Genomic DNA, 23,435 nt, shown 5'->3' on the forward strand with positions numbered 1-23,435 from the left:
CTCTTTTCCAAGGGGCCTCGCACAACAAGATTGCTAATTACTCCCTTCTCATTACACATCACCCAGTCTAGGATGGCCAGCTCTCTAGTTGGTTCCTCGACATATTGGTCTGGCTTACCCCTTATCCTTAGACTGTGACCCCTGGTTCTGGACTTCCCCAACATTGGGAACATTCTTCCTGCATCTAACCTGTCTAAACCCCTTCAGAATTTTAAACGTTTCTATGAGGTCCCCTCTCATTCTTCTGAACTCCAGTGAATACAAGCCCAGTTGATCCAGTCTTTCTTGATATGTCAATCCCGCCATCCCAGGAATCAGTCTGGTGAACCTTCGCTGCACTCCCTCAATAGCAAGAACGTCCTTCCTCAAGTTAGGAGACCAAAACTGTACACAATACTCCAGGCGTGGCCTCACCAAGGCCCTGTACAACTGTAGTAACACCTCCCTGCCCCTGTACTCAAATCCCCTCGCTATGAAGGCCAACATGCCATTTGCTTTCTTAACCACCTGCTGTACCTGCATGCCAACCTTCAATGACTGATGTACCATGACACCCAGGTCTCGTTGCACCTCCCCTTTTCCTAATCTGTCACCATTCAGATAATAGTCTGTCTCTCTGTTTTTACCACCAAAGTGGATAATCTCACATTTATCCACATTATACTTCATCTGCCATGCATTTGCCCACTCACCTAACCTATCCAAGTCACTCTGCAGCCTCATAGCATCCTCCTCGCAGCTCACACTGCCACCCAACTTAGTGTTATCCGCAAAATTGGAGATACTACATTTAATCCCCTCATCCAAATCATTAATGTACAATGTAAACAGCTGGGGCCCCAGCACAGAACCTTGCGGCACCCCACTAGTCACTGCCTGCCATTCTGAAAAGTACCCGTTTACTCCTACTCTTTGCTTCCTGTCTGCCAACCAGTTTTCAATCCATGTCAGCACACTACCCCCAATCCCATGTGCTTTAACTTTGCACACTAATCTCTTGTAAGGGACCTTGTCGAAAGCCTTCTGAATGTCCAAATACACCACATCAACTGGTTCTTCCTTGTCCATCTACTGGAAACATCCTCAAAAAATTCCAGAAGATTTGTCAAACATGATTTCCCTTTCACAAATCCATGCTGACTTGGACCTATCATGTCACCTCTTTCCAAATGCGCTGCTATGACATCCTTAATAATTGATTCCATCAATTTACCCACTACCGATGTCAGGCTGACCGGTCTATAATTCCCTGTTTTCTCTCTCCCTCCTTTTTTAAGAAATGGGGTTACATTGGCTACCCTCCACTCCATAGGAACTGATCCAGAATCTATGGAATGTTGGAAAATGACTGTCAATGCATCCGCTATTTCCAAGGCCACCTCCTTCAGTCCTCTGGGATGCAGTCCATCAGGCCCTGGGGATTTATCGGCCTTCAATCCCATCAATTTCCCCCATACAATTTCCCAACTAATAAGGATTTCCCTCAGTTCCTCCTTCTTACGAGACCCTCTGACCCCTTTTATATCCGGAAGGTTGTTTGTGTCCTCCTTAGTGAATACCGAACCAAAGTACTTGTTCAATTGGTCCGCCATTTCTTTGTTCCCCGTTATGACTTCCCCTGATTCTGACTGCAGGGGACCTACGTTTGTCTTTACGAACCTTTTTCTCTTTACATCTCTATAGAAGCTTTTGCAGTCCGTCTTAATGTTCCCTGCAAGCTTCCTCTCGTACTCTATTTTCCCTGCCCTAATCAAACCCTTTGTCCTCCTCTGCTGAGTTCTAAATTTCTCCCAGTCCCCGGTTTCGCTGCTATTTCTGGCCAATTTGTATGCCACTTCCTTGGCTTTAATACTATCCCTGATTTCCCTTGATAGCCACGGTTGAGCCACCTTCCCTTTTTTATTTTTACACCAGACTGGGATGTCCAATTGTTGTAGTTCATCCATGCGGTCTCTAAATGTCTGCCATTGCCCATCCACTGTCAATCCCTTAAGTATCATTCGCCAATCTATCCTAGCCAATTCACGCCTCAGACCTTCAAAGTTACCCTTCTTTAAGTTCTGGACCATGGTCTCTGAATTAACTGTTTCATTCTCCATCCTAATGTAGAATTCCACCATATTATTGTCACTCTTCCCCAAGGGGCCTCGCACAATGAGATTGCTAATTAATCCCCTCTCATTACACAACACCCAGTCTCAGATGGCCTGCCCCCTAGTTGGTTCCTCGACATATTGGTCCAGAAAACCATCCCTTATGCTAGAGTGTGACACGGAGAGAGAGAGTGTGACACGGAGAGAGAGAGTGTGGCACGGAGAGAGAGAGTGTGGCACGGAGAGAGAGAGTGTGGCACGGAGAGAGAGAGTGTGGCACGGAGAGAGAGAGTGTGGCACGGAGAGAGAGAGTGTGGCACGGAGAGAGAGAGTGTGGCACGGAGAGAGAGAGAGTGTGACACGGAGAGAGAGAGAGAGAGTGTGACACGGAGAGAGAGAGAGAGAGTGTGACACGGAGAGAGAGAGAGTGTGACACGGAGAGAGTGAGAGAGAGTGTGACACGGAGAGAGAGAGAGTGTGACACGGAGAGAGAGAGAGTGTGACACGGAGAGAGAGAGAGAGAGAGTGTGACACACGGAGAGAGAGAGTGTGATAGACGGAGAGAGAGAGAGAGAGTGACACACGGAGAGAGAGAGTGTGACACAGGGAGAGAGAGAGTGTGACACAGGGAGAGAGAGAGTGTGACACAGGGAGAGAGAGAGTGTGACACAGAGAGAGAGAGAGTGTGACAGGGAGAGAGAGAGTGTGACGGAGAGAGAGAGTGTGACACAGAGAGAGTGACATGGAGAGAGAGAGGGTGACACGGAGAGAGAGAGTGTGACACGGAGAGAGAGAGAGTGTGACATGGAGAGAGAGAGAGTGTGACACGGAGAGAGACAGGGAGAGAGAGTGTGACAGGGAGAGAGAGTGTGACAGGGAGATAGAGTGTGACACGGAGAGAGAGAGAGAGAGTGACACGGAGAGAGAGAGAGTGACACGGAGAGAGAGAGAGTGTGACACGGAGAGAGAGAGAGTGTGACACGGAGAGAGAGAGAGAGTGACACGGAGAGAGAGAGAGAGTGACACACGGAGAGAGAGAGTGTGATAGACGGAGAGAGAGAGTGTGACACACGGAGAGAGAGAGAGAGAGAGAGTGACACAGGGAGAGAGAGAGTGTGACACAGGGAGAGAGAGAGTGTGACACGGAGAGAGAGAGAGAGAGAGAGTGTGACAGGGAGAGAGAGAGTGTGACAGGGAGAGAGAGAGTGTGACACAGAGAGAGAGTGACATGGAGAGAGAGAGGGTGACACGGAGAGAGAGTGTGACACGGAGAGAGAGAGAGTGTGACACGGAGAGAGAGAGAGTGTGACACGGAGAGAGACAGGGAGAGAGAGTGTGACAGGGAGAGAGAGTGTGACACGGAGAGAGAGAGTGACACGGAGAGAGAGAGAGAGTGACACGGAGAGAGAGAGAGAGAGACACGGAGAGAGAGAGAGTGTGTGACACAGAGAGAGAGAGAGTGTAACACGGAGAGAGAGAGAGTGTGATACACGGAGAGAGAGAGTGTGATACACGGAGAGAGAGAGTGTGACACACGGAGAGAGAGAGAGAGTGACACACGAAGAGAGAGAGTGTGACACAGGGAGAGAGAGAATGTGACACGGAGAGAGAGAGAGAGAGAGAGTGTGACAGGGAGAGAGAGAGTGTGACACAGAGAGAGAGTGACACAGAGAGAGAGTGACATGGAGAGAGAGAGGGTGACACGGAGAGAAAGGGAGAGTGTGACACGGAGAGAAAGGGAGAGTGTGACACACGGAGAGAGAGAGAGTGTGACACACGGAGAGAGAGAGTGTGACACACGGAGAGTGAGAGAGAGTGACACACGGAGAGAGGGAGAGAGTGACACACGGGGGGAGAGAGAGAGAGTGACACGGAGAGAGAGAGAATGTGACACAGAGAGAGAGTGTGACACACAGAGAGAGAGAGAAAGAGAGAGTGACACACGGGGAGAGAGAGAGAGAGTGTGGCACACGGAGAGTGAGAGAGAGTGACACACGGAGAGAGAGAGAGAGAGAGAGAGAGAGAGTGACACACGGGGGGAGAGAGAGAGAGAGTGACACGGAGAGAGAGAGAGAGTGACACGGAGAGAGAGAGAATGTGACACAGAGAGAGAGTGTGACACACAGAGAGAAAGAGAGAGTGACACACGGGGAGAGAGAGAGAGAGTGTGACACGGAGAGAGAGAGTGTGACGCACAGGGAGGCGGGGCGGGTCGGGTTGTTAAGTTGCTGTTTGTTGTGCCAAGTCGATCTATTTTAACTCTTTCCCCGCTGCTCCTCACACCCACAGAACGACCGCAAGAAGGCCCAGTCAGCAATGGAGGCTGCCTGGAAGGCCATGGAGAAGAAGGAGATGATTCCCTGGATTAAGAAGGCAGCGGATGACCAGAGGAGATACGAGGTGTGTGAAAAATCACATGGCAACTGCGGGATTGTAGTAAAAACCCAACTAGGTCAGTGTTGTCCTTCAGGGACGGGAACCCGACCCGGTCTGGGCTACACGTGACTCCTGTCCCACACTGCGTGCTGTATCCTTGATGCCCTCAGAAGAGGAACAAGTCACTCAGCTGTTGAATAAAACAGTTCTGAGTGAACAATAAACACAGAATTGCAACTTTGACCAAATGCAGAGAATTTAAATTGTGTGAGGGCTGTTCAGAGGCTGTGGGTAATGAAGTCGTGGAATTAATGTAATGAAAGCTCGGACCTATTCTCCCCTCCAGTGTAGCCCAGTCAGGGGGCTGCTGCTGTCCTGCAGAGAGGAAGTTAAAACAAGCACCACCTCCTCCGCCCCACCCTCCCCACCCCGCTCCGTCACTGTCTCTCTCTCCCCCCACCCCGTCCTTCCCATCCCCCACACCCCGTACCTCCCCCCGACCAGTCCTCCCTCCCTGTCACCTCCCGCCCAGACACCCCCTCCCCGTCACCTCCCGCCCAGACACCCCCTCCCGCCCAGACACCCCCTCCCCGTCACCTCCCGCCCAGACACCCCCTCCCCGTCACCTCCCGCCCAGACACCCCCTCCCCGTCACCTCCCACCCAGACACCCCCTCCCCGTCACCTCCCGCCCAGACACCCCCTCCCCGTCACCTCCCGCCCAGACACCCCCTCCCTGTCACCTCCCGCCCAGATACCCCCTCCCGCCCAGACACCCCCTCCCCGTCACCTCCCGCCCAGACACCCCCTCCCCGTCACCTCCCGCCCAGACACTCCCTCCCCGTCACCTCCCGCCCAGACACCCCCTCCCTGTCACCTCCCGCCCAGATACCCCCTCCCGCCCAGACACCCCCTCCCCGTCACCTCCCGCCCAGACACCCCCTCCCTGTCACCTCCCGCCCAGATACCCCCTCCCGCCCAGACACCCCCTCCCCGTCACCTCCCGCCCAGACACCCCCTCCCCGTCACCTCCCGCCCAGACACCCCCTCCCCGTCACCTCCCGCCCAGACACCCCCTCCCCGTCACCTCCCGCCCAGACACCCCCTCCCCGTCACCTCCCGCCCAGACACCCCCTCCCCGTCACCTCCCGCCCAGACACCCCCTCCCAGTCACCTCCCGCCCAGACACCCCCTCCCTGTCACCTCCCGCCCAGATACCCCCTCCCGCCCAGACACCCCCTCCCCGTCACCTCCCGCCCAGACACTCCCTCCCCGTCACCTCCCGCCCAGACACCCCCTCCCAGTCACCTCCCGCCCAGACACCCCCTCCCCGTCACCTCCCGCCCAGACACCCCCTCCCCGTCACCTCCCGCCCAGACACCCCCTCCCCGTCACCTCCCGCCCAGACACCCCCTCCCCGTCACCTCCCGCCCAGACACCCCCTCCCAGTCACCTCCCGCCCAGACACCCCCTCCCTGTCACCTCCCGCCCAGATACCCCCTCCCGCCCAGACACCCCCTCCCCGTCACCTCCCGCCCAGACACTCCCTCCCCGTCACCTCCCGCCCAGACACTCCCTCCCCGTCACCTCCCGCCCAGACACCCCCTCCCAGTCACCTCCCGCCCAGACACCCCCTCCCCGTCACCTCCCGCCCAGACACCTCCTCCCCGTCACCTCCCGCCCAGACACCCCCTCCCCGTCACCTCCCGCCCAGACACTCCCTCCCCGTCACCTCCCGCCCAGACACCCCCTCCCAGTCACCTCCCGCCCAGACACTCCCTCCCCGTCACCTCCCGCCCAGACACTCCCTCCCCGTCACCTCCCGCCCAGACACTCCCTCCCCGTCACCTCCCGCCCAGACACTCCCTCCCCGTCACCTCCCGCCCAGACACTCCCTCCCCGTCACCTCCCGCCCAGACACCCCCTCCCGCCCAGACACCCCCTCCCCGTCACCTCCCGCCCAGACACTCCCTCCCCGTCACCTCCCGCCCAGACACTCCCTCCCCGTCACCTCCCGCCCAGACACCCCCTCCCAGTCACCTCCCTCCCAGACACCCCCTCCCCGTCACCTCCCGCCCAGACACTCCCTCCCCGTCACCTCCCGCCCAGACACCCGCTCCCAGTCACCTCCCGCCCAGACACCCCCTCCCAGTCATCTCCCGCCCAGACACCCCCTCCCCGTCACCTCCCGCCCAGACACTCCCTCCCCGTCACCTCCCGCCCAGACACCCCCTCCCGCCCAGACACCCCCTCCCCGTCACCTCCCGCCCAGCCACCCCCTCCCGCCCAGACACTCCCTCCCAGTCACCTCCCGCCCAGACACCCCCTCCCGCCCAGACACCCCCTCCCCGTCACCTCCCGCCCAGACACCCCCTCCCACCCAGACACTCCCTCCCAGTCACCTCCCGCCCAGACACCCCCTCCCAGTCACCTCCCGCACAGACACCCCCTCCCCGTCACCTCCCGCACAGACACCACCTCCCGCCCAGACACCCCCGCCCCCCCCACCCCGCCGGTGTTTACAGAGCTGGTTGGGAGGGTGTTATAACGAGAGCTTGTGTTGTGTTGCAGAGGGAACTAACGGAGAGTCGCTGCTCCCCGGCCTTGGCCCAGCATTCCAAGAAATTGAAATTCGACGGGGAGCCAAAGAAACCACCAATGTAAGTGACCGCCTGCTGACCCGCCCGCTGACCGAGAGTGACCGCCCGCTGACCGAGAGTGACCGCCCGCTGACCGAGAGTGACCGCCCGCTGACCCGTCCGCTGACCGAGAGTGACCATCCACTGACCCGCACGCTGACTGAGAGTGACCGCACGCTGACTGAGAGTGACTGCCCGCTGACTGAGTGACCATCCACTGACCTGACCGCGAGTGACCGCCCACTGACTGAGAGTGACCGCCCGCTGACTGAGGGTGACCACCCACTGACCGCAGGTGACTGTCCTCTGGCCGAGAGTGACCGTCCACTGACCGCGAGTGACCGTCCACTGACCGCGAGTGACCGTCCACTGACCACGAGTGACCGCACACTGACCGAGAGTGATCGTCTGCTGACAGCGAGTGACCGCCCACTGACCGAGAGTGAACACTCACTGACAGCGAGTGACCACCCACTGACCGAGAGTGACCACCCACTGACCGAGAGTGACCACCCACTGACAGCGAGTGACCACCCACTGACCGCGAGTGACCGCCCACTGACCGCGAGTGACCGCCCACTGACCGCGAGTGACCGCCCACTGACCGCGAGTGACTGTCCACTGACCGCGAGTGACTTGAGAGTGGCCGTCCACTGACCGAGAGTGGCCACCCACTGACCGAGAGTGGCCACCCACTGGCCGCGAGTGACCGCCCACTGGCCGCGAGTGACCGCCCACTGACCGCGAGTGACCACCCACTGACAGCGAGTGAGACTGAGAGTGACCGCCCACTGACAGCGAGTGACCGCCCACTGACAGCGAGTGACCGTCCTCTGACTGAGAGTGACCGTCCACTGACAGCGAGTGACCATCCACTGACTGAGAGTGACCGTCCACTGACAGCGAGTCACCGTCCACTGACAGCGAGTGACCGCCCACTGACAGCAAGTGACCGCCCACTGACTGAGAGTGACCGCCCACTGACTGAGAGTGACCGCCCACTGACTGAGAGTGACCATCCACTGACAGCGAGTGACCGTCCACTGACTGAGAGTGACCGTCCACTGACCGCGAGTGACCGCCCACTGACCGCGAGTGACCGCCCACTGACCGCGAGTGACCGCCCACTGACAGCGAGTGACCACCCACTGACAGCGAGTGACCTCCCACTGACCGAGAGTGACCACCCACTGACAGCGAGTGACCACCCACTGACAGCGAGTGACCGCCCACTGACAGCGAGTGACCGCCCACTGACAGCGAGTGAGACTGAGAGTGACCGCCCACTGACAGCGAGTGACCGCCCACTGACAGCGAGTGACCGCCCACTGACAGCGAGTGACCGCCCACTGACAGCGAGTGACCGCCCACTGACCGAGAGTGACCGCCCACTGACAGCGAGTGACCGCCCACTGACAGCGAGTGACCGCCCACTGACCGCGAGTGACCGCCCACTGACTGAGAGTGACCGCCCACTGACTGAGAGTGACCGCCCACTGACTGAGAGTGACCGGCCACTGACCGAGAGTGACCAGTCCTGTCCCTTGCAGGAGTGGTTACCAGATGTTCTCCCAGGAGCTGCTGACCAATGGGGAGCTCAACCACTTTGGGCTGAAGGAGAGGATGGTGGAGATCGGGAAGCGATGGCAAAAACAGAGCCAGGCTCAGAAAGATGGATACAAGAAACTGGTGGAGGAGCAGCAACAAGAATACAAGATTGAGCTGGAAATCTGGCTCAAGGTGAGTTCCCTCAGTGTGTTCACAGACCTGCACCCAGCAGTACTGTACCCTAGTGTTATACAGTGACTGACCTGACCCCACTAGGACTGTACCCCAGTGTTATACTGTGACTGACCTGTACCCACCAGTACTGTACCCCAGTGTTATACAGTGACTGACCTGTGCCCACCAGTACTGTACCCTAGTGTTATACAGTGACTGACCTGACCCCACTAGGACTGTACCCCAGTGTTATACAGTGACAGACCTGTACCCACCAGTACTGTACCCGTATTATACAGTGACAGACCTGTACCCACCAGTAATGTACCCCAGTGTTATACAGTTACAGACCTGTACCCCAGTGTTATACAGTGACAGACCTGTACCCACCAGTACTGTACCCCAGTGTTATACAGTGACAGACCTGTACCCACCAGTACTGTACCCCAGTGTTATACAGTGACAGACCTGTACCCACCAGTACTGTACCCCAGTGTTATACAGTGACAGACCTGTACCCACCAGTACTGTACCCCAGTGTTATACAGTGACAGACCTGTACCCACCAGTACTGTACCCGTGTTATACAGTAACAGACCTGTACCCACCAGTACTGTACCCCAGTGTTATACAGTGACAGACCTGTACCCACCAGTACTGTACCCCAGTGTTATACAGTGACAGACCTGTACCCACCAGTACTGTACCCCAGTGTTATACAGTGACAGACCTGTACCCCAGTGTTATTCAGTGACAGACCTGTACCCACCAGTACTGTACCCCAGTGTTATACAATGACAAACCTGTACCCACCAGTACTGTACCCCAGTGTTATACAGTGACAGACCTGTACCCATCAGTACTGTACCCCAGTGTTATATTGACAGACCTGTACCCAGTGTTATACAGTAACAGACCTGTACCCCCAATGCTGTACCCCAGTGTTTTACAGTGACAGACCTGTACCCATCAGTACTGTACCCCAGTGTTATACAGTGACAGACCTGTACCCCTAATACTGCACCCAGTGTTTTACAGTGACAGACCTGTCAGACGGTTTGTGTTGGTTATGTAAATGTAAAGGTTGAATTTGAATTTAAATCCCTTTTCATATCTTTCAGTCTCTGTCTCCACAAGAAAGGACTGTGTACAAGGATTATATCACCGCGGTGAGTATTCAAAGTTATAGCGAACAGAACTCTCGACCAATTTGTGTGTGTGCTCCAAATACAGTTGTGTAACAGTATTGCCAGACCCAAGATCCCCTCTGACCCCGGTCTGCCCTCCGACCCTGGTCTGACCCCCGACCACGGTCTGATCTCTGACCCCGGTCATGCACAAATGTACGTTGAACTTATTTAAATGAACTCATGGACTTGTAGTGGCGTTGCTCAGAGTGAGCTACTGTCTGACCGTTTATCACAGTATGTGCGGGTTATTCTGGCGAATAGGCTCGAAGGGCTGAATGGCCTCCTCCTGTTCCTGTGTAACAGGCTCGAGGGGCTGAATGGCCTCCTCCTGTTCCTGTGTAACAGGCTCGAGGGGCTGAATGGCCCCCTGCTGTTCCTGTTTAACAGGCTCGAGGGGCTGAATAGCCCCCTGCTGTTCCCGTGTAACAGGCTCGAGGGGCTGAATGGCCTCCTCCTGTTCCCGTGCAACAGGCTCGAGGGGCTGAATGGCCTCCTCCTGTTCCCGTGCAACAGGCTCGAGGGGCTGAATGGCCTCCTCCTGTTCCCGTGCAACAGGCTCGAGGGGCTGAATGGCCTCCTCCTGTTCCTGTATAATGCCATGTCGATGATAAAGTCAGAACATAAGAAATAGGAACAGGAGTCGGCCATTCGGCCCCTTGAGCCTGTTCCGCTATTCAATAAGACTTCTACCTCAACTCCACAGCCCTCTGGAGTTGAGAATTCCAAAGATTCACCACCCTCTGAGTGAAGAAATCTTTCCTCAGTCCTAAATGGCTGACCCCTTATCCTGAGACTGTGACCCCTGGTTCTAGACTCCCCAGCCCGGGGGAAACACCCTCTCTGTCAAGCCCTGTAAGAATGTTGTATGTTTCAATGGGATCACCTCATTCTTCTAAATTCTGGGAAATATAGGCCCAGTCTACTCAGGACCACTGAACATGTCAAATTCCAATTTTATTGAAAGGTGTCTAAAGTGTTACTGGTGCTTTGGGAGTTGAAGTCCATAACTCTGCGAATAACATAAATCAGACTCTTTTATTTTGTTTGTGCTTATTTCCAAATGTATTTCATTTTTTTTATCACTAACCTTCAGTATTAAAGCTGAGAACAAAGTTACAATGGGGCTAGGCCCAACCATCTTCAGCTGCTCCATCAATGACCTTCCGTCCATCATAAGGTCAGAAGTGGGGATGTTCTCTGATGATTGCACAGTGTTCAGTTCCATTCACAACTCCTCAGATAATGAAACAGTCCGTGCCCGCATGCAGCAAGACCTGGACAACATTCAGGGTTGGGCTGATAAGTGGCAAGTAACATTCGTGCCACACAAGTGCCAGGCAATGACCATCTCCAACAAGCGATAGTCTTACCACCGCCCCTTGACATTCAACTGCATTACCATCACCGAATCCCCCACCATCAACATCCTGGGGGTCACCATTGACCAGAAACTTAACTGGACCAGCCACATAAATACTGTGGCCACAAGAGCAGGTCAGAGGCTGGGTATTCTGCGGTGAGTGTCTCACCTCCTGACTCCCCAAAGTCTTTCCACCATCTACAAGGCACAAGTCAGGAGTGTGATGGAACACTCTCCACTTGCCTGGATGGTGCAGCTCCAACAACACTCGAGGCTCAACACCATCCAGGACAAAACAGCCGCTTGATCCACACCCCATCCACCACCTTCAGCATTGACTCCTTGCCATGACTGTTAGAGAACCTCGGGCGCAGTGACACACGCAGCTTGTTTCAACATATTTCATTGTTCTTTACAGAAGCGTAAAGGTCCAGTCAAGCCTGGGGGACCCACGGCTAAAGTGAGGGTGTCATCGCAGATTGCATCGGTGAGTTGCTTCTGTCATTCCTGCTCCGTACTGACAGATCCTGCGATAGTGCGGCCCTGTCACTGTGTGACTGAATCACCTCCAGCCCACACACTCTCTCTCTCTCTCTCACACACGCACTCTCTCGCACTCACTCACTCTCTCTCACTCACCCTCTCTCTCTCCCTCACTCACACTCTTGCACTCTCTCTCTCATTCTCTCACTCTCCCTCTCCCACTCTCTCACTCTCCCTCTCCCTATCTCTCACTTTCCCTCTCCCTCTCTCTCACTTTCTCCCTCACTCACTCACTCTCTCGCACTCTCCGACTCTCTCTCTCACTCACTCTCTCGCACTCTCCCACACTCTCTCCCACTCTCCCTCTCGCTCTTTCCCTCATTCACTCTCTTGCACTCTCCAACTCTCTCTGTCACTCACTCTCTCGCACTCTCTCCCACTCTCTCTCTCACTCCCACTTTCTCCCCTCTCTGTCAGTCTCCCTCCCACTCTCATAGAAACAAAGAAATATAGAAAATAGGTGCAGGAGTAGGCCTTTTGGCCCTTCGAGCCTGCACCACCATTCAATGATCACGGCTGATCATTCCCTCATTACCCCTTTCCTGCTTTCTCTCCAGACCCCTTGATCCCCTTAGCCGTAAGGGCCATATCTAACTCCCTCTTGAATATATCCAATGAACTGGCAGGGAATTCCACAGGTTAACAACTCTCTGAGTGAAGAAGTTTCTCCTCATCTCAGTCCTAAATGACTTACCCCTTATCCTTAGACTGTGTCCCCTAGTTCTGGACCTCTCCAACATCGGGAACATTCTTCCCGCATCTAACCTGTCCAATCCCGTCAGAATCTTATGTTTCTATGAGATTCCCTCTCATCCTTCTAAACTCCAGTGAATAAAGGCCCAGTTGATCCAGTCTCTCCTCATATGACAGTCCAGCCATCCCTGGAATCAGTCTGGTGAACCTTCGCTGCACTCCCTCAATAGCAAGAACGTCCTTCCTCAGATTAGGAGACCAAAACTGAACACAATATTCCAGGTGAGGCCCTTTACAACTACAGTAAGACCTCCATGCTCCTTTACTCAAATCTCCTCGCTATGAAGGCCAACATACCATTTGCCTTCTTCACCATCTGCTGTACCTGCATGCCAACTTTCAATGACTGATGAACCATGACACCCAGGTCTCGTTGCACCTCCCCTTTTCCTAATCTGCCGCCATTCAGATAATATTCTGCCTTTGTGTTTTTGCCCCCAAAATGGATAACCTCACATTTATCCATATTATACTGTATCTGCCATGCATTTGCCCACTCACCTAACCTGTCCAAGTTAACCTTCAGCCTCTTAGCGTCCTCCTCACAGCTCACACCGCCACCCAGTTTAGTGTCATCTGCAAACTTCGAGATATTACACTCAATTCCTTCATCCAAATTGTTAATGTTTATTGTAAAGAGCTGGAGTCCCAGCACTGAGCCCTGCGGCACTCCACTAGTCACTGCCTGCCATTCTGAAAAGGACCCGTTTATCCCGACTCTCTGCTTCCTGTCTGCCAACCAGTTCTCTATCCACATCAGTACATTACCCCCAATACCTTGTGCTTTGATTTTGCACACCAATCTTTTGCGCGGGACCTTGTCAAAAGCCTTTTGAAAGTCCAAATACACCACATCCACTGGTTCTCCCTTGTCCACTGTACTAGTTACATCCTCAAAAAATTCCAGAAGATTTGTCAAGCATGATTTCCCTTTCATAAATCCATGCTGACTTGGACCGATCCTGTCACTGCTTTCCAAATGCGTTGCTATTTCATCCTTAATAATTGATTCCAACATTTTCCCCACTACTGATGTCAGGCTAACCGGTCTATAATTACCCGTTTTCTCTCTCCCTCCTTTTTTAAAAAGCGGTGTTACATTAGCTACCCTCCTGTCCATAGGAACTGATCCAGAGTCGATAGACTGTTGGAAAATGATCACCAATGCATCCACTATTTCTAGAGCCAATTCCTTAAGTACTCTGGGATGCAGACTATCAGGCCCCGTGGATTTATCGGCCTTCAATCCCATCAATTTCCCTAACACAATTTCCCACCTAATAATGATATCCCTCAGTACCTCCTTCTCACTAGACCCACTGTCCCCTAGTACATCCGGAAAGTTATTTGTGTCTTCCTTCGTGAAGACAGAACCGAAGTATTTGTTCAATTGGTCTGCCATTTCTTTGTTCCCCATTATAAATTCACCTGAATCCGACTGCAAGGGACCAACATTTGTCTTCACTAATCTTTTTCTCTTCACATATTTATAGAAGCTTTTGCAGTCAGTTTTTATGTTCCCTGCAAGCTTCTTTTCTCCCTCTTAATTAAACCCTTTGTCCTCCTCTGTTGAATTCTAAATTTCTCCCAGTCGTCAGGTTTGTTGCTTTTTCTGGCCAATTTATATGCCTCTTCCTTGGATATAACACTATCCTTAATTTCCCTTGTTAGCCACGGTTGAGCCACCTTCCCCGTTTTACTTTTACTCCAGACAGGGATGTACAATTGTTGAAGTTCATCCATGTGATCTTTAAATGTTTGCCATTGCCTATCCACCGTCAACCCTTTAAGTATCCTTTGCCAGTCTATTCTAGCCAATTCACGTCTCATACCATCGAAGTTACCTTTCCTTAAGTTCAGGACCCTAGTTTCTGAATTAACTGTGTTACTCTCCATCTTAATAAAGAATTCTACCATATTATGGTCACTCTTCCCCAAGGAACAACAAGATTGCTATTTAGTCCCTTCTCATTACACATCACCCAGTCTAGGATGGCCAGCTCTCTAGTTGGTTCCTCGACATATTGGTCGGGAAAACCATCCCTAATACACTCCAGGAAATCCTCCTCCACCGCATTGCTACCAGTTTGGTTAGCCCAATCAATATATAGATTAAAGCCGCCCATGATAACTGCTGTACCTTTATTGCACACATCCCTTATTTCTTGTTTGATGCTGTCCCCAACATCACTACTACTGTTTGGTGGTCTGTACACAACTCCAACTAGCGTTTTCTTTCACTTTGGTATTCTGTAGCTCCACCCATATCGATTCCACATCATCCAAGCTAATGTCCTTCCTTACTATTGCATTAATCTCCTCTTTAACCAGCAATGCCACCCCGCCTCCTTTTCCTCTCTGTCTATCCTTCCTAAATGTTGAATACCCCTGGATGTTGAGTTCCCAGCCTTGGTCACCCTGCTGCCATGTCTCCGTGATGCCAATTACATCATATCCGTTAACTGCTGTCTGCGCAGTTAATTCGTCCATCTTATTGCGAATACTCCTCGCATTGAGGCACAGAGCCTTCAGGCCTGTCTTTTTAACGCACTTTGCCCCTTTAGGATTTTGCTGTAATGTGGCCCTTTTTGTTTTTTGCCTTGGGTTTCTCTGCTCTCCACTTTTACTATTCTCCTTTCTATCTTTTGCTTCTGCCTCCATTTTATTTCCCTCTGTCTCCCTGCATAGGTTTAGATATATAAAACGGAAAAGAGTGACTAAAGTAAATGTTGGTCCCTTAGAAGATGAGAAGGGGGATTTAATAATGGGAAATGTGGAAATGGCTGAGACCTTAAACAATTATTTTGCTTCGGTCTTCACAGTGGAAGACACAAAAACCATGCCAAAAATTGCTGGTCACAGGAATGTGGGAAGGGAGGACCTTGAGACAATCACTATCACCAGGGGGGTAGTGCTGGACAGTCTAATGGGACTCAAGGTAGACAAGTCCCCTGGTCCTGATGAAATGCATCCCAGGGTATTAAAAGAGATGGCAGAAGTTATAGCAGATGCATTCGTTATAATCTACCAAAATTCTCTGGACTCTGGGGAAGTACCAATGGATTGGAAAGCAGCTAATGTAACGCCTCTGTTTAAAAAAGGGGGCAGACAAAAGGCAGGTAACTATAGGCCGGTTAGTTTAACATCTGTAGTGGGGAAAATGCTTGAAACTATCATTAAGGAAGAAATAGCGGGACATCTAGATAGGAATAGTGCAATCAAGCAGACGCAGCATGGATTCATGAAGGTGAAATCATGTTTAACTAATTTACTGGAATTCTTTGAGGATATAACGAGCATGGTGGATAGAGGTGTACCGATGGATGAGGTGTATTTAGATTTCCAAAAGGCATTCGATAAGGTGCCACACAAAAGGTTACTGCAGAAGATAGAGGTACGCGGAGTCAGAGGAAATGTATTAGCATGGATAGAGAATTGGCTAGCGAACAGAAAGCAGAGAGTCGGGATAAATGGATCCTTTTTGGGGTGGAAATTGGTGGTTAGTGGTGTGCCACAGGGATCGGTGCTGGAACCACAACTGTTTACAATATACATAGATGACCTGGAAGAGGGGACAGAGTGTAGTGTAACAAAATTTGCAGATGACACAAAGATTAGTGGGAAAGCGGGTTGTGTAGAGGACACAGAGAGGCTGCAAAGAGATTTAGATAGGTTAAGCGAATGGGCTAAGGTTTGGTAGATGGAATACAATGTCGGAAAGTGTGAGGTCATCCACCTTGGGGAAAAAAAACAGTAAAAGGGAATATTATTTGAATGAGGAGAAATTACAACATGCTGTGGTGCAGAGGGACCTGGGGGTCCTTGTGCATGAATCCCAAAAAGTTAGTTTGCAGGTGCAGCAGGTAATCAGGAAGGTGAATGGAATGTTGGCCTTCATTGCGAGAGGGATGGAGTACAAAAGCAGGGAGGTCTTGCTGCAACTGTACAGGGTATTGGTGAGGCCGCACCTGGAGTACTGCGTGCAGTTTTGGTCACCTTACTTCAGGAAGGATATACTAGCTTTGGAGGGGGTACAGAGACGATTCACTAGGCTGATTCTGGAGATGAGGGGGTTACCTTATGATGATAGATTGAGTAGACTGGGTCTTTACTCGTTGGAGTTCAGAAGGATGAGGGGTGATCTTATAGAAACATTTAAAATAATGAAAGGGATAGACAAGATAGAGGCAGAGAGGTTGTTTCCACTGGTCGGGGAGACTAGAACTAGGGGGCACAGCCTCAAAATACGGGGGAGCCAATTTAAAACCGAGTTGAGAAGGAATTTCTTCTCCCAGAGGGTTGTGAATCTGTGGAATTCTCTGCCCAAGGAAGCAGTTGAGGCTAGCTCATTGAATGTATGCAAGTCACAGATAGATAGATTTTTAACCAATAAGGGAATTAAGGGTTACGGGGAGCGGGCGGGTAAGTGGAGCTGAGTCCACGGCCAGATCAGCCATGATCTTGTTGAATGGCGGAGCAGGCTCGAGGGGCTAGATGGCCTACTCCTGTTCCTAATTCTTATGTTCTTATGTTCCCATCCCCCTGCCATGTTAGTTTAACTCCTCCCCAACTGCACTAGCAAACACTCTCTTACTCTCCCTCACTCACTCACTCTCCCTCACTCCCCCTCCCACTCTCTCCCCTCTCTCTCTCTCTCTCTCTCTCTCTCTCTCTCTCTCTCTCTCTCTCTCCCTCACTCACTCACTCTCTCTCCGTCACTCCCCCTCCCACTCTCTTCCCTCTCTCTCTCTCTCTCTCGTTCACTCACTCTCTGTCCGTCACTCCCCCTCCCACTCTCACCCCTCTCTCTCTCTCTCTCCCTCACTCACTCACTCTCTCTCCGTCACTTCCCCTCCCACTCTCTCCCCTCTCTCTCTCTCTCTCTCTCTCTCTCTCTCTCTCTCTCTCTCTCCCTCACTCACTCTCTCTCTCTCCGTCACTCCCCCTCCCACTCTCTCCGTCACTCCCCCTTCCACTCTCTCCCCTCTCTCTCTCTCTCTCTCCCTCACTCACTCACTCTCTCTCCGTCACTTCCCCTCCCACTCTCTCCCCTCTCTCTCTCTCTCTCTCTCCCTCACTCACTCACTCTCTCTCCGTCACTCCCCCTCCCACTCTCTCCCCTCTCTCTCTCTCTCTCTCTCCCTCACTCACTCCCCCTCCCACTCTCTCCCCTCTCTCTCTCTCTCTCTCTCTCCCTCACTCACTCACTCTCTCTCCGTCACTCCCGCTCCCACTCTCTCCCCTCTCTCTCTCTCTCTCTCTCTCTCTCTCCCTCACTCACTCACTCTCTCTCCGTCACTCCCGCTCCCACTCTCTCCCCTCTCTCTCTCTCTCTCTCTCTCTCTCTCCCTCACTCACTCACTCTCTCTCCGTCACTCCCCCTCCCACTCTCTCCCCTCTCTCTCTCTGTCACTCTCCCTCTCCCTCCCACTCACTCTCTCTCTCTCTCCACCCCCTTTCTCTGAATCTATTATCTTGCTGTCCTCAGGAATCGTCCGACGAGGATGATGAAGATGAAGATGAAGAGGAGGATGATGAAGATGCCGAAAGGAGCGACTCGTCCGATTCCGACGATGGCGACGACTCTTCGGCTTCGTCAGATAGCGGAGCGAACAGCGATGAGGAGGACAGGGAGGTGAGTGCCGGGCAAAGCTCCTTGTGCGCGCTGTCCCATGTCCCACTCTCCGCCACCGTACACGATTATTGTGTGTGAACTGGGCAGGCTATTTGACCGGGTGGGGGGGAAGGGCCAATCGCAGCCGATCCCAATCTTCCCCTCATCCAATGTCCAATCCGTGCGCGCTCCAACGGAGTAACAGTGAGGCCCAGTACCCGTCCCTAACTGCCCCTCGAGAAGGTGGTTGTGAGCTGCCTTCTTGAACCGCTGCAGTCCGTGTGGTGAGGGTCTCCCACAGTGCTGTCAGTCCGTGTGGTGAGGGTCTCTCACAGTGCTGTCAGTCCGTGTGGTGAGGGTCTCTCACAGTGCTGTCAGTCCGTGTGGTGAGGGTCTCTCACAGTGCTGTCAGTCCGTGTGGTGAGGGTCTCCCACAGTGCTGTCAGTCCGTGTGGTGAGGGTCTCCCACAGTGCTGTCAGTCCGTGTGGTGAGGGTCTCCCACAGTGCTGTCAGTCCGTGTGGTGAGGGTCTCCCACAGTGCTGTCAGTCCGTGTGGTGAGGGTCTCCCACAGTGCTATCCGTGTGGTGAGGGTCTCCCACAGTGCTGTCAGTCCGTATGGTGAGGGTCTCCCACAGTGCTGTCAGTCCGTGTGGTGAGGGTCTCCCACAGTGCTGTCAGTCCGTGTGGTGAGGGTCTCCCACAGTGCTGTCAGTCCGTGTGGTGAGGGTCTCCCACTGTGCTGTCACTCCGTGTGGTGAGGGTCTCTCACAGTGCTGTCAGTCCGTATGGTGAGGGTCTCCCACAGTGCTGTCAGTCCGTGTGGTGAGGGTCTCCCACAGTGCTGTCAGTCCGTGTGGTGAGGGTCTAACACAGTGCTGTCAGTCCGTGTGGTGAGGGTCTCCCACTGTGCTGTCACTCCGTGTGGTGAGGGTCTCCCACAGTGCTGTCAGTCCGTGTGGTGAGGGTCTCTCACAGTGCTGTCAGTCCGTGTGGTGAGGGTCTCTCACAGTGCTGTCAGTCCGTGTGGTGAGGGTCTCCCACAGTGCTGTCAGTCCGTGTGGTGAGGGGTCTCCCACAGTGCTGTCAGTCCGTGTGGTGAGGGTCTCCCACAGTGCTGTCAGTCCGTGTGGTGAGGGTCTCCCACAGTGCTGTCCGTGTGGTGAGGGTCTCCCACAGTGCTGTCAGTCCGTGTGGTGAGGGTCTCCCACAGTGCTGTCAGTCCGTGTGGTGAGGGGTCTCCCACAGTGCTGTCAGTCCGTGTGGTGAGGGTCTCCCACAGTGCTGTCCGTGTGGTGAGGGTCTCCCACAGTGCTGTCAGTCCGTGTGGTGAGGGTCTCCCACAGTGCTGTCAGTCCGTGTGGTGAGGGTCTCCCACAGTGCTGTCCGTGTGGTGAGGGTCTCCCACAGTGCTGTCAGTCCGTGTGGTGAGGGTCTCCCACAGTGCTGTCAGTCCGTGTGGTGAGGGGTCTCCCACAGTGCTGTCAGTCCGTGTGGTGAGGGTCTCCCACAGTGCTGTCAGTCCGTGTGGTGAGGGGTCTCCCACAGTGCTGTCAGTCCGTGTGGTGAGGGTCTCCCACAGTGCTGTCCGTGTGGTGAGGGTCTCCCACAGTGCTGTCAGTCCGTGTGGTGAGGGTCTCCCACAGTGCTGTCAGTCCGTGTGGTGAGGGTCTCCCACAGTGCTGTCAGTCCGTGTGGTGAGGGTCTCTCACAGTGCTGTCAGTCCGTGTGGTGAGGGTCTCCCACAGTGCTGTCAGTCCGTGTGGTGAGGGTCTCCCACAGTGCTGTCCGTGTGGTGAGGGTCTCCCACAGTGCTGTCAGTCCGTGTGGTGAGGGTCTCCCACAGTGCTGTCAGTCCGTGTGGTGAGGGGTCTCCCACAGTGCTGTCAGTCCGTGTGGTGAGGGTCTCCCACAGTGCTGTCCGTGTGGTGAGGGTCTCCCACAGTGCTGTCAGTCCATGTGGTGAGGGTCTCCCACAGTGCGGTCAGTCCGTGTGGTGAGGGTCTCCCACAGTGCTGTCAGTCCGTGTGGTGAGGGTCTCTCACAGTGCTGTCAGTCCGTGTGGTGAGGGTCTCCCACAGTGCTGTCAGTCCGTGTGGTGAGGTTCTCCCACAGTGCTGTCAGTCCGTGTGGTGAGGGTCTCTCACAGTGCTGTCAGTCAGTGTGGTGAGGGTCTCCCACAGTGCTGTCAGTCCGTGTGGTGAGGGTCTCCCACAGTGCTGTCAGTCCGTGTGGTGAGGGTCTCCCACAGTGCTGTCAGTTCGTGTGGTGAGGGTCTCCCACAGTGCTGTCAGTCCGTGTGGTGAGGGTCTCCCACAGTGCTGTCCGTGTGGTGAGGGGTCTCCCACAGTGCTGTCAGTCCGTGTGGTAGGGTCTCTCACAGTGCTGTCAGTCCGTGTGGTGAGGGTCTCCCACAGTGCTGTCCGTGTGGTGAGGGTCTCCCACAGTGCTGTCAGTCCGTGTGGTGAGGGTCTCCCACAGTGCTGTAAGTCCGTGTGGTGAGGGTCTCTCACAGTGCTGTCAGTCCGTGTGGTAGGGTCTCTCACAGTGCTGTCAGTCCGTGTGGTGAGGGTCTCCCACAGTGCTGTCCGTGTGGTGAGGGTCTCCCACAGTGCTGTCAGTCCGTGTGGTGAGGGTCTCCCACAGTGCTGTCAGTCCGTGTGGTGAGGGTCTCCCACAGTGCTGTCAGTCCGTGTGGTGAGGGTCTCCCACAGTGCTGTCAGTCCGTGTGGTGAGGGTCTCCCACAGTGCTGTCAGTCCGTGTGGTGAGGGTCTCCCACAGTGCTGTCAGTCCGTGTGGTGAGGGTCTCCCACAGTGCTGTCAGTCCGTGTGGTGAGGGTCTCCCACAGTGCTGTCCGTGTCGTGAGGGTCTCTCACAGTGCTGTCCGTGTGGTGAGGGTCTCCCACTGTGCTGTCAGTCCGTGTGGTGAGGGTCTCTCACAGTGCTGTCAGTCCGTGTGGTGAGGGTCTCTCACAGTGCTGTCAGTCCGTGTGGTGAGGGTCTCCCACAGTGCTGTCAGTCCGTGTGGTGAGGGTCTCTCACAGTGCTGTCCGTGTGGTGAGGGTCTCCCACAGTGCTGTCCGTGTGGTGAGGGTCTCTCACAGTGCTGTCAGTCCGTGTGGTGAGGGTCTCCCACAGTGCTGTCAGTCCGTGTGGTGAGGGTCTCCCACAGTGCTGTCAGTCCGTGTGGTGAGGGTCTCCCACAGTGCTGTCAGTCCGTGTGGTGAGGGTCTCCCACAGTGCTGTCAGTCCGTGTGGTGAGGGATTCCCACAGTGCTGTCAGTCCGTGTGGTGAGGGTCTCCCACAGTGCTGTCAGTCCGTGTGGTGAGGGTCTCCCACAGTGCTGTCCGTGTGGTGAGGGTCTCTCACAGTGCTGTCAGTCCGTGTGGTGAAGGTGCTCCCACAGTGCTGTCAGTCCGTGTGGTGAGGGTCTCCCACAGTGCTGTCAGTCCGTGTGGTGAGGGTCTCCCACAGTGCTGTCAGTCCGTGTGGTGAGGGTCTCTCACAGTGCTGTCAGTCCGTGTGGTGAGGGTCTCTCACAGTGCTGTCAGTCCGTGTGGTGAGGGTCTCCCACAGTGCTGTCAGTCCGTGTGGTGAGGGTCTCTCACAGTGTTGTGGGGTAGCATTGCTGGTTAAGGAGCAAATTAAGGCAATAGTTCGGAAGGACATTAGCTTGGATGATGTGGAATCTATATGGGTAGAGCTGCAGAATACCAAAGGACAAAAAACGTTAGTGGGAGTTGTGTACAGACCTCCAAACAGTAGTAGTGATGTTGGGGAGGGCATCAAACATGAAATTAGGGGTGCGTGCAATAAAGGTGCAGCAGTTATAATGGGTGACTTTAATATGCACATAGATTGGGTTAACCAAACTGGAAGCAATACGGTGGAGGAGGATTTCCTGGAGTGCATAAGGGATGGTTTTTTAGACCAATATGTCGAGGAACCAACTAGGGGGGAGGCCATCTTAGACTGGGTGTTGTGTAATGAGAGAAGATTAATTAGCAATCTCGTTGTGCGAGGCCCCTTGGGGAAGAGTGACCATAATATGGTGGAATTCTGCATTAGGATGGAGAATGAAACAGTTAATTCAGAGACCATGGTCCAGAACTTAAAGAAGGGTAACTTTGAAGGTATGAGGCGTGAATTGGCTAGGATAGATTGGCGAATGATACTGAAGGGGTTGACTGTGGATGGGCAATGGCAGACATTTAGAGACCGCATGGATGAATTACAACAATTGTACATTCCTGTCTGGCGTAAAAATAAAAAAGAGAAGGTGGCTCAACCGTGGCTATCAAGGGAAATCAGGGATAGTATTAAAGCCAAGGAAGTGGCATACAAATTGGCCAGAAATAGCAGCGAACCCGGGGACTGGGAGAAATTTAGAACTCAGCAGAGGAGGACAAAGGGTTTGATTAGGGCAGGGAAAATGGAGTACGAGAAGAAGCTTGCAGGGAACATTAAGACGGATTGCAAAAGTTTCTATAGATATGTAAAGAGAAAAAGGTTAGTAAAGACAAACGTAGGTCCCCTGCAGTCAGAATCAGGGGAAGTCATAACGGGGAACAAAGAAATGGCGGACCAATTGAACAAGTACTTTGGTTCGGTATTCACTGAGGAGGACACAAACAACCTTCCGGATATAAAAGGGGTCGGAGGGTCTAGTAAGGAGGAGGAACTGAGGGAAATCCTTATTAGTCGGGAAATTGTGTTGGGGAAATTGATGGGATTGAAGGCCGATAAATCCCCAGGGCCTGATGGACTGCATCCCAGAGTACTTAAGGAGGTGGCCTTGGAAATAGAGGATGCATTGACAGTCATTTTCCAACATTCCATTGACTCTGGATCAGTTCCTATGGAGTGGAGGGTAGCCAATGTAACCCCACTTTTTAAAAAAGGAGGGAGAGAGAAAACAGGGAATTACAGACCGGTCAGCCTGACATCGGTAGTGGGTAAAATGATGGAATCAATTATTAAGGATGTCATAGCAGTGCATTTGGAAAGAGGTGACATGATAGGTCCAAGTCAGCATGGATTTGTGAAAGGGAAATCATGCTTGACAAATCTTCTGCAATTTTTTGAGGATGTTTCCAGTAGAGTGGACAAGGGAGAACCAGTTGATGTGGTATATTTGGACTTTC

At 53.5% G+C, this 23,435-nt stretch overlaps 1 protein-coding gene across 4 annotated transcripts in view; it reads left to right on the forward strand.

Moving 5' to 3' along the window:
- The window catches only part of LOC139278421 (nucleolar transcription factor 1-like), a 117,945-nt gene that overhangs the window by 88,813 nt on the left and 5,697 nt on the right, over positions 1 to 23,435 (forward strand). For all 4 annotated transcript variants that reach the window (XM_070897179.1, XM_070897199.1, XM_070897191.1 and 1 more), the window contains 6 exons: positions 4,383 to 4,493; positions 7,040 to 7,128; positions 8,658 to 8,847; positions 9,951 to 9,998; positions 11,798 to 11,866; positions 18,164 to 18,310. In XM_070897179.1, the coding sequence (XP_070753280.1) occupies positions 4,383 to 4,493; positions 7,040 to 7,128; positions 8,658 to 8,847; positions 9,951 to 9,998; positions 11,798 to 11,866; positions 18,164 to 18,310 (654 nt within the window). The remainder of the gene's footprint in view (positions 1 to 4,382; positions 4,494 to 7,039; positions 7,129 to 8,657; positions 8,848 to 9,950; positions 9,999 to 11,797; positions 11,867 to 18,163; positions 18,311 to 23,435) is intronic.

The sequence above is a fragment of the Pristiophorus japonicus genome, chromosome 1 (genome assembly GCF_044704955.1).
Source record: "Pristiophorus japonicus isolate sPriJap1 chromosome 1, sPriJap1.hap1, whole genome shotgun sequence".
Classification (NCBI taxonomy): Eukaryota; Metazoa; Chordata; class Chondrichthyes; family Pristiophoridae; genus Pristiophorus; species Pristiophorus japonicus.